We start from the raw sequence: 11,288 nt of genomic DNA, 5'->3' as shown, positions 1-11,288 counted from the left end.
CTTAAAAAGGAACTTTAAAAAAAAAAAGATTTGCAATTTTAATCACATCATTTTGCATGCTTAGCAAACTTTTTTACCATATAATATATAATAGATAATGAAGATATAACATTAGATGATGGAAAAAGTCTTCTGAGGCAGGATCGTTCAACAACCTTCTAACGTTTTTGTCTGCAGAAACAAATGCAATACGTTATTTCACTCGACTGCTGCTTAACGTACAGAACAAGAAACATACACCAATGGAAGCATTTGTGGCATTAAATAACCACGATATAGTTTTATCGTTTTTTTTTATTTTTTTTATTCATATGAATTTTCAGTGGATGATACCAAAATAACAGAATGATCACGTAAATGCACTAAGTACATTGATAAATGGCTTCGTCGGTTGTGCATCGGCATAATGATTGCCAAAGCAAAGCTTTGCAAGATTTTTATTCAGTACGGCGCTTATAAAGTATTAGAATAGTTTGTTGTTATTCAAGTGAGGAAATTTGGTGATGCAAAATAACATCGCCTTTCGTCTGGATTTATGCTTACGTTTACCGGATAGAAATTTCTCTGTTGCCGCACCACTCCTGTTCCTGTATAACTGTTAGCAATAGGTATATTGGCTATTGTTTGCTCCACCTCCGGTAAAGCAACAATTCACTAAAGCGAGTGTTTGTTTGAGCACCGTGGGGTCTCGTTTAATCGAGGTTGCACTGTAATTTTAGACTTACTATAGTCAGCAATATGTCAATCTTACACATGGAATAAGTTTTTTTTTTTAATTCATCAAGACCACTGAACAATGAGTAAAAATAGAATCAACATAATATTGAGTGTGGGAATGCTTTTTAAGTTAATGTATATTATAATTTTCTTAACTGTAATCCACTCATTGCTTTATTTTACTTCCCAATTTTTTTAGCTCTTTCCTGAAAATTGTTATGAAACTGTATTAGTGGGATAAGAACATTTAATAAATGAACTTTTGCCGCATATGGCACCAGTGGCACAGCGAGAGGGTGGGGTCTGGAATAACCCCCCCTCAAATGTGAAAACTCAATTACTTTGCTTCTTCATTAAAGAAAACAATATGTTGAAAGTACATTTATTTATAAAAGATTTATTTGAAAAATATAGTAGTTTCCATTATAAAAGGTGTTAAAATAAGTTAAAAAAACCTCTACAGTAAACTCTCGATTATACGAAGCAGGATTTTACGAAGTTTTTGATTATACGAAGTGATATTGCGGTCCCGGCGAAAAGCCTACGCTAAATACATTGCGCTATTCAATTATACGAAGTTTTGATTATACGAAATGTTTTGAAATTACAAACCTCGGCTTGGTCCCCGGAGCAAATGGCATTCGTTTATACAAACTACGGCAAAATATTTGTCAATAAAACTAGTTACGCCGGCGTAAGTAGCTTAAAAAATCAGCGCTTCCGACTGTGGTCCATCAAAAGTGTGAAATCGTAAATGATAGTCCAACTTTGGAGAGAAAGGGTTCGCCTAAAACCCCACGGAAGGAATTTAAGGGAATAGGAGTTCAGTAAAAATATAGCGACTGACATAATGTCCCTATTTACGTGCCTATTCGTAAACATCGCATCGACAATACTTCGTAGTTTAACATGTCAGGAAGGTCGCGCGGGGTATTTTGCACACTCCTACTTAACCCTTTGCACTGCTGTGAACGTACCTGGTACGTTCGCAAGGCAGGCTGCTGTGAACGTACTTCGAAGACTACTTGACTACTTTTCGCTGAAGCACTTCGAAGGGTCCCTAATCCGCAACCCTTTCCTCGAGCTCTCCCTCGCTGGCCCCTCTCTTCGACCCTCCGAACGGGGGCCTCCCTCCCCAAAAGTGACCGCTCTGACTGCATTTTGAAAATCTATCAATCAATGCCATTATCAAAAAATGATTGTTTGCATTGCACTCCTGCCAATCAGGCATTAAAGTACATCTCTGAACCGTGTTTCTGCGATGAGAAATAACGATTTTGTTAACTTTGCTAAAATGGCCAAGTTAATAAAAATTTTCATCGCAGAAACACGGTTCAAAGACGTACTTTATTTCCTCCACTACAATCGCAAATTGCTGGAAATCGGCCAGATTCCCTTTGATAGCGCATTATGAGGATGTTCTCGAGGTTGGTAATTGATACAACTAGCCTACTAGTAATTCTACTGCTATAATATCACGGCTATAGTTGATTCGTTACGTTATACCTTCAGGAAGCTGCAGCGGATAAAATCGCGGAGGAGATTAGAGGCTTAAAAGATGATTTTGAAAAATTCTTGGAAAAAGCAGGAAGAGCACAGCGCGCAACATCGAACGATTATATTGCCCTTGACGATGATCTCCTGCCCCCTTCTTTCCTCAGACAATCCCCATCCCACTCTTATTCACCCCACCCACTGGGAACTTTCTCCAAACTGTGGAGAAGGGCATGGCTCATCTTTACCGGCAACGGTGGTAAGTTTTTAACTGGAGAGAGGCTGGAGAAGTATCTTCCACTATCGGGGAAACGATGCCGTGCTTATAATTGTCTCTCTTCTACTCTGCTGAGTTTTCAATTTAAATTATTTTCTTTGCTCTTTCCACACTATATTTATTTACGATTATGGCGCTACTATTTTATAGTGCTAAAACTAAGAAAATCTTTTCTCTATGTCGATGATCCTTTGCATAACTTTCAATTTGGCGGAGAAAGGAACACAAAAACTAAATGAGGTGACGGTACAGGTTTTTGCAAGTCATTTTTGGGAATTCATGCAAGTGAACCAATACTTCACACACGTTGGGATATGATGAAACGTCTCTTGTAGGAAAACAATCAATGTGGATAATGATGTTTCTCTCTTTACTTCTCCGATAATGGAAGATGTTTCTCCTGTCGTTTTCCGGTTGGAACCTTGCTCCTGTCGGCATAAAAGAAGAGAGACATACTATATGAACATAGCACCTCACACCCGGTATGAAGAATAAGGTCCTGATGAAGAATAAAGTCTTTCATAGCAACATCTGCAAAGATGATGGAGCACAGTAGCCGGATGGAGAACTCAAAATGAATTTACTTCAAATATTCACCAGAAGATAATCATACCCTACGTAATTAATGATCGTAACTGAATCTCTTTGAAGATAACTAATTGAAAAGATAGCACATTCAGCTGAAAATACGGAGTAACTCTAAATATTAACTTACGAAGGTTATATTGGAAATGGGTTAAGGCCCTCGTTTTTCTTTTTTTCTCATCACTGAGTTATAGAGGGCAACATAAATGGCGGTTAGGCCCTAACAGTATGGTTAGGCCGGCTGGCTCTAAAATTCCGTGGGTGTTGGAAACAAATATATATCTTACGCGTACTTAATAGTTGCTATAATAATAAACTTTGCAATTCATTATTTCATATTATGTTTTCTAAACTGGTCGGGAATTTCTTAAGCGATCATTGATATTGAAGTATGTACAGGAAATGGGAATTCAATGGTGGTATAGTTATTTAACGATCTTTCACAGCATAAATCGATAACAAAAAGTAGATGTCTTAGGTAGTTGTTCACCGTAAAATTCTAAGAATTCTACAGTGAACAACTACCTAAAACATTTAAATAAGGCCACTAAAGACAAAAAAGGGCGGAGGAAACGAAAGCGAACATTTTTTCGTGACTTATGAAAAAGGTTTGAAATTACGAAACTCGATTTTACGAAGTGCCAATTTTCCGGTCCCACTGACTTCGTATAATCGTGAGTTTACTGTATTTTCTAACCGTGTTTTTAATTTTCCTCCCACACCCACCTGGGGGGGTGTGCTTGAATCGCTCGGGATTAATTCCGGCACGGAATAATCCCGATCTCTCATTCCGTGTCGGAATCTTTTTGCTCGGGATTTGGTGTGCTTGAAATTTTCTAGCCGATTGTCGGTTTCGAGTGTTGCTATCTAGATTCAACCCGAGCGATAGACGTGGCAACGTCGGGTTGAGGACGTAAATACGACCGTTGTTAACGCCGAGCCTACAATTATTTACAAAACAATCGACAGCAGAAATTCAGATACCGCTGATATAAATTAATACAACTAATCAACATAAGAAAATACTTCTTCAATTTGTGAAGGTAAGTAACTGGAACCAATTTTGATTCTATTGTTTGTAATATATAATGTTTTATATCAGTGTTTACTTTTCAGAAAATGAAAGCATAAACAACGGAAAACTAAAAAATAATTTTACTGCCAAAGATGGAGCAATGCATTGGCAGGAGGTGACGCTGAAACCAGCTGAAACTTGAAGAATGTATGAGGTTATGGAAATAGTGGAGAAAGGAAAGAATGAAAATTGAATGAATGTATGTATCGCGAAGTAAATACTTATCATTTTCAACCACGAATCATCGGCATGGCTCCTCACAATTTTGGTAAGTGCTATAACTTTTTCGCCGCATAAATAATAAAATAAATTCGGTTAATGAAGCATTACGCATGTTTTTGTTTGGCGATAATTTTAATAGCTATGAATGGAACAATGTATCGGTACCATGAGTGATATATCTCTTTACAGTCTTTGCAAGATATATGTAAATATGCAAAGCAGCCGCCCTATCAAAAGATGTAATCCACACTGCGAGTGGGGCTCCAGTAGCTCAATATATCCAGAGGCGGGTGGCTGACATAATAAGTGCAAATGCAATACTTGGCTATTTCAATGTTAATGAGTCGGTGATTTTTTTTGGTGAGGTGAGGTTTTTTTAAAGTTGTCCTTTGAATAATAATTCACTATACACAATGTTATTACTTTAATACTTTTCTAAAATTGCTATTAATAGTGTAAAATCATATTATACTATGTAATTTAATAATTTAAATACTGTAAATATTAACATTATGAACTTAAAAACCCTCATTGCCCTTTTTAAAAATATTATATTATTTACAAAATATTTTATTTCAGATACCAACCACAGTGTAGAGTAATCGAAAGAATTCCAGAGAAGCCACTGTTACTACAGGAAAAAAGTATTCTACCCGAAGTGAAGCAATTAGAGGAAACAAAAAAAAAAGTATTGCGAAATTGCTTCGATTGGAAAGGGAGGAACTAAAACTAGTAAACATTGAGGCCAAGATCGACAAAATTAATTTTTAGTTGTCAAACTTTGTATTTGATTATTTGTGTTTAATATAATAATTGAATCCTACCATTGAAATATTTCATATGAATACCTCTCCTATAACCAATAACTAAATTGATGAATTCTTCTCGGATTCTCCGAGAGACGACTTGTCTCCCAACTTCAAGGTCGTGTTACTCTTTGAAAGTCCAATTTCACAAAATTTCACCTGGCTGAGAACCCGAGATGAATTCATCAAAGAATCATCAATATCAAAGAATTCATCAATAGTATTCACCCGGAGAAATTAAAATCGTTTAATAACTAATTTGTTTACCTCCATCGAAATTGCATTCTCATGATAATCATAAATATTAACCTTAGTAACTTTTCCCCTATTAATATTCTTTAAAATTAGTATATTCATACTAGCAGGGTTAAAAAGAGTAAAAATAAATTAGGAGTACTACTAGGGAAGGTGAAATTAAATGAAATCTCTAGATTAAATAAGATTTTTTTATTTGAACCACTTGAAATACAGTATGCAATAGCATTTTATTAATTAATCTAGACTCCTTGAACCCAAAAAAGGCATTTTGTCACAACTTTCAGTGAATATTAGGCTTCAGTCCATTATAGATACGTTATTTTGTTTCAATCCACATTTGTTAACTTTGAAGGTAAGCATAAATAACGAGAACTCTTCCAAGTAACTTTCGGCGTCCAAAAATTACTAAATGCACCTTCAAGTACATCCTTTGATTTCGTTCAGCAGCAACAGGAAACATAGTTAACCACAGCATACACAGCACACAGACATTCGATATTCGTGCCGGGTTCTTCAACGCGTACAGTGGTACATTCGAGCATGTTAATTTGTATGGTCTTCGAAAATTAACATAATGTTTCTGGATGTACATCACACGCGCAGCCGCGTATGTAGTGCAAACATCTGAAATTGCATCATAATCTGAAGTTATGGCAATGAATATGCTTTTAAAATTTAGGAAACTCAAAATATTCAAGATGAAGGGACTTAATTACGTAAATAAAATTTACTCATAGGCACATTACCCTGATACGATTTCAGCAAAAATGTTACTCGCCTTAGTTTCTACCGAAAGCGATGAGGATATTCCTCCGGAATGACATCTGTGAGAGATTCAATCAAATCTCTTGTCAATACATTTGAGAGACAAAAAGGGCTCTTGAATTCGCCGTCGCTCACATTGAAGGAATCCTCTGTTTCCCTGAAGTATCTCCTTCTTCCAAAAACTTCACGTTCTTCCTATTCTAATTCTCTCATTAACCGCAAATAAACCATAACATCTGCCATATTGTTCAAGATTTCGACACGGAATTATAATCGCACCTAACTACGACCACTCGACTTTCATTCCGGCACGGAATCAGCAGATCCCGAGCATAATCTCATCTCGAGCGTTTCAAGCACACCAAATCACATTCCGTATCGAAATTTTCCGGGCGAGTCCTTGGTTACGTATCGGAATTAATCTCGAGCGATTCAAGCACACCCCCCCTGGTTTTGGACCCCCCCAACGACATTCCTGGCTACTCCACTGTGTGGCATCTTTTAGTACTTAAAAATATATGCATTATTTATTAATAGAAAGCCATTCCAATCATCACACACCTTAAAACCTGAAGAAAAGATGGCTGGTCCTCATCTAGTGTTTTTCTGCATTTAGTGTTTTAAAATTGTGTCCCCCCACAAAAATACTAAATCAGGATTCTACTGTATTCATAATTATAAAATTCAAGCAATTTTTTATAGTATATATTTTTTGGATAGTGATGACGATGCAAAAATTATTTTACTTAATGTCTGCACTAAATCCTCAGCGCCTCCAAATCAGCACCCTGGGCGATTTAAATGCCTATGGTTAACGCACCGCATATAGGAAGGGAAAAGCAAGGGTGCATATCGATGGCTAAGTCCTAATAACACGTATGTATCTGAAAAAAAGCAATTTTTTAGGAGAGCAAAAAAAATGATCAATATTTTTAATTGTACACTGAAATTAAAAACCAAAAATTCATAAAACTGAAAAAGAAACATACATTTGCAAACAAATACCTAGTTATTTTTTGCTTGAATTTTATTTTTTAAATGTCATTACACTTTGTTTAAGATAACTGTTTCGAGCACGCCAAATTTTGAGATACGTGTTGTTATAACTTAGCCATCGATATGCTGCGTCGCACACGCTTGAGAGGTTAATTAATTTATTACCACTGTGTGGATTTAGACTATTGAGATTATTCTAAGTCCGTGATTGAGACTTACCGTATTTGCACGAATCTAAGACGAACACGATTCTAAGACGACCCCCCCTTCTTTGGAACTCCACTATGGGAAAAAAAATTTTCTAGAGGAAAACGTTCAATGCGGGGATGTTTGGCTAGGTTGCCTGTGTCCCAGGAAACGCAGGATTTTTGGCGCGTAATGACAGGAATAGTAGTACTTTATCGAGACACTTAGGTCTTATTGTTGATTCGACTAATAGTTTCTTCGGAGGGGCCATGGTCCGAAGACGAATAAAATTATACTGGTGAAAATGAAACCTGACTTCATTAAACACACACGGAAAACACTTGGTGGTATGAAGGCAAGCCACCCTGGAAAGTACGGAACCACTCGTACGAGCTATGCTATCGCGTTCGGCTTATGCAGAGCATACTGCAGAGGGTGAAGCATGACCATATGACTGCGCCATGAAATTTTTTGTCCCAAAGATACCTATTCTTTTCTAATTAGTGTAGCGCCAGATGGGCGGATGAATTCGGATTGTTAGTAGGGAGGAACAAAATATCCTGAGAAGATATCCCTTCGTCAATAACTCTGACAAGTAAGACTTATGGTATAACTCGTAAATTGACAACTCATAAAAACCTGATATCCTGTTTTCGGAAAAAAATGCCGCATTAACTGCCGAGAAGCTCAGCTACGTGGATATAGTTTCCCCAAAAATCACAATCATATTTTTCCAAGTAGTTCCTTGCTTAAAAATACTTAAATAACGTTAGAAATACGTCGTGTTTGGTCTCGTTCATTTTTGAATTACGAGCACATTGCAAATATTCCAGCCTAATAAAAGTATTATACCAATTGCCGAAATTCATTGTTAGACACCTTTTGAGCTAATAGGTGATTCATGCAGCCGTTGAACTCCAGAAACTGGGAACTTTGAAGCAGGTAGGCTGAAAAAGGTCAGTGGGTGAGAAAAGGGGGGGCGTGAAAGGCGTTCCTATTGTTCTCGCGTAACTTGATATTTATTTCGAAGCTAAGGTCTTCGTAATACGATCCTTGCGCTAGCTGGGACCTTTTGTTTGATTTTGGAGAAGAGGAAAGCGTCAGAGGGGGGAGGCTGAATGGAGGGGGATAGCAGATCTTGGGAAATGTGCTTATGTTATTATCCCATGGCTTTGAGCTTCTCCCAATGGTAGTTTCATTTCGTGGGGAAGATTTAATCTATGTGCCTGTCGTTATTAGCCATAAATGACACATTGTATTTATATCGTCTCATTTTCGTCAAAAGATGGATGCGGGAAAATTATACGTCCGGACCACGATCTTCAAACGATCAATGCAGGAAAACGATACTTCGGAGATGTGAGAAAAAATTACATTGCCTATTTGGGACCAGAAACAGCGAACGATGAATGCATTGAGGCTTTAACGTTACAATTTAGGTAAATTGTGACCAATCACACGAACATTTTGTGAGTTGATCGAGCTTTAACTTGAATGGAGCCGAACCCAGGGTAAAGTAGGCAATCTCGCGAACACGGCAGAAGTGCACCCGGCGGCTGATCGGAACGCACCGAATCTTTGCCTGCTGCCCAAAAATGGAAAATATTTTTTTTTTACTTGAACGCAAAATTAAACATGCTAAATTACTGTTAAGCTATTTTTGACGTTGATTTTTCGTTGTATAGCTATCAGGTGGCAAACTCGGGTGTTCACAATTTTTCCGACGTAAATTATGCAACCCGAGAATTTTGCATCCAATTGTATGACGAACCCTCTTTTCCGCAGGAGTTAGGAAGGAAAAAAACCTCGTCTTAGATTCGTGCAAATACGGTATTATAGCGCATACTTAGGCCAATCTTTGTTCTGATTTCCCAGGTGAGAATATATGAATATGTATCATGTTATCACTCACAGATTTACATAGCGATTGAAGTAATCAATGCCTAGACTTGCTCCGTATGCCTGCAGCTCTGGAAGACTGAAACCATATCTTAAGTATTTCCTCGAGATAATTTTATGTACTTCCACTATTTTACGTATTTCCATTAATTACCGTTAGGGCTGCTTTCCTTAGAACTATTCTCAATACTTTCATGGGTTTCTATAACAGTGTTTAAGGTTGCAATCAGAATACATAATAAGTTAATTCACCTGGGGCATGCAAGCACCCATATTCGAGTCAGCTCTTTGAAAAATGTGGATTAATTTTCCTTGCATAGGTGGACATTTTCTTAGATTGCTGCTTGCCACCAGTAATTACACACTAAATAAATAATTATTATTGTAATCCTATCTATATACAGCCCTTGAGGTAACTGACTCACTCATGGATACAAATTCCCGACCACTTCCAGAAGTGCTGGAGAGCTGAAATTTGGCACGCGTGCGGGGAATCCAAAATGATTCGGAGGAAAAATCCGAAAACCGGAAGTTTCCGCCACTTGTCGTCGCCAGGACGACAAAATGGCCGAAATCGGGCTTTTTCCGGGGACCGTCTATCGGTTTTTATTTTACTGCGCGCGAACGGTACGTGCTATGTGAATGTTTTATGCACGCATTGAAAGGTTATAAACGTGGCCATGTGACTGTGTAATGCTCTTAGTTTCATTTTAAGAACATTGCAGCCAAAATGGCGTCCAAAAAGTGTTTTTTCGAAAATATTTTCATAACTTCCGCTCCCCTAGACTTAATTTCAGGTGTAAGATAACGAAAATGATTATTATATATGCTCATAACATTGTTTACGAAATGATGGTAACAATTTGTTTTCATCCTCCTTGCTTACTGAGAAAAAAATTAAAATATTCCGAAAATCACCGAAAATTACGATTTCTAAAAGATCAACACAAGATTTTGTCTATTTCAACCTAACCGATTTCTTTCAAACTTTGTAGTTACATACAACTATGCATTGTCTTTCAGAAAACATAAACATTTGATAAATAATTTAATGGATTTAACCGCGAAAAAATAAAAATGGCGGGCACTACTCACTTTTTTCAGGGACTGGTTTGCTTTTTATTGTATTACTCTCGAAATATGGTTGTCATAGGGCACACTTCTTTTAGACATGACAGTAAATGAATGTCACCATATAGTATCGTCATCTTTAAACCCCCTGAAACCCCCTAAAAAATTAAAATTTCCATATAAGTAGCCTTTTCGGGACTCTTCGTCCCAATTCCGCCGCTTTTCCAATCCTTACCACTCATCGCTACGGAATTGATGTGGACGATTGATGACCGCTGGCAGTAAACACCTATAAACCCCCGGTAAACCCACATACACCCCCCATCCCCAAAAAATAAAATTTTGCATATAAGTCTACTTTTTGGGTACTTTTCGTGACTATTCCACCGCCCCCAACGACTCATCCCCACGGAACTTATGTGAACGGATGGTGACCGCCAGGAGTACACACTTTAAAACCCCCGGTATCCCCCTGAAATCCCCCCCCAATGTAAAATGTGTCATTTAGCCTCCTATTGCGGAACTTCTCTAAAACATTACGCCGCACTACCCGTCCCCTCTGAACTCTAGATCCGGAATATTTGGTGTGGGCAAGCCACCGTAAACCATTCAGGAAAAAATACCAGAAAACCCCCGATCACCTCCTGGAACATCGCCGAAAAAAAATAAAAAAATTTTAAATGTCACGGGAATATGAAATTTCACTGGTGGAAACTAGATTTTTCGGCCGATTTTTTGATGCGAAACATTTTGCCATATTTTGTTTATAAGTATTTTTTATAATTTTTTTTAAATTTCCAATGCTTTTCTTATGGGCCTATCTTTGGATTTTTTTTAAACCAACTTTAAATAGTTGTAGGAATAGGTCCTTAACGTATGAGATACTAGATGGTTTTTTGGTGTGCTTGTTTTTCATATATTTTGATTTAAAGTATTT

General features: G+C 37.3%; 1 protein-coding gene and 1 long non-coding RNA gene across 6 annotated transcripts in view; one reads left to right on the top strand and one right to left on the bottom strand.

Moving 5' to 3' along the window:
* Positions 1-11,288, bottom strand: part of LOC124168921 (meiotic recombination protein SPO11) — a 131,504-nt gene that overhangs the window by 31,087 nt on the left and 89,129 nt on the right. Inside the window, exon 8 of one of the 5 annotated variants that reach the window (XM_046547315.1) lies at positions 5,605-6,058. The exons of the other annotated variants lie outside the window; for them this stretch is intronic. Within the exon in view, the coding sequence (XP_046403271.1) occupies positions 6,026-6,058 (33 nt within the window). The 3' untranslated portion in view covers positions 5,605-6,025. Of the gene's footprint in view, positions 1-5,604; positions 6,059-11,288 lie in introns of those variants that run through there. 5 annotated transcript variants of the gene reach the window in all.
* LOC124168924 lies at positions 3,809-4,723 on the top strand. The gene is made up of 3 exons (XR_006867012.1): positions 3,809-4,116; positions 4,190-4,416; positions 4,560-4,723. It is a non-coding gene; the product is annotated as an uncharacterized LOC124168924 (long non-coding RNA).

Source organism: Ischnura elegans, chromosome 12, assembly GCF_921293095.1.
Source record: "Ischnura elegans chromosome 12, ioIscEleg1.1, whole genome shotgun sequence".
Taxonomy (NCBI): domain Eukaryota; kingdom Metazoa; phylum Arthropoda; class Insecta; order Odonata; family Coenagrionidae; genus Ischnura; species Ischnura elegans.
Note: the sequence above shows the minus strand (reverse complement) of the source record. Positions and strands in the feature narration are given on the sequence as shown.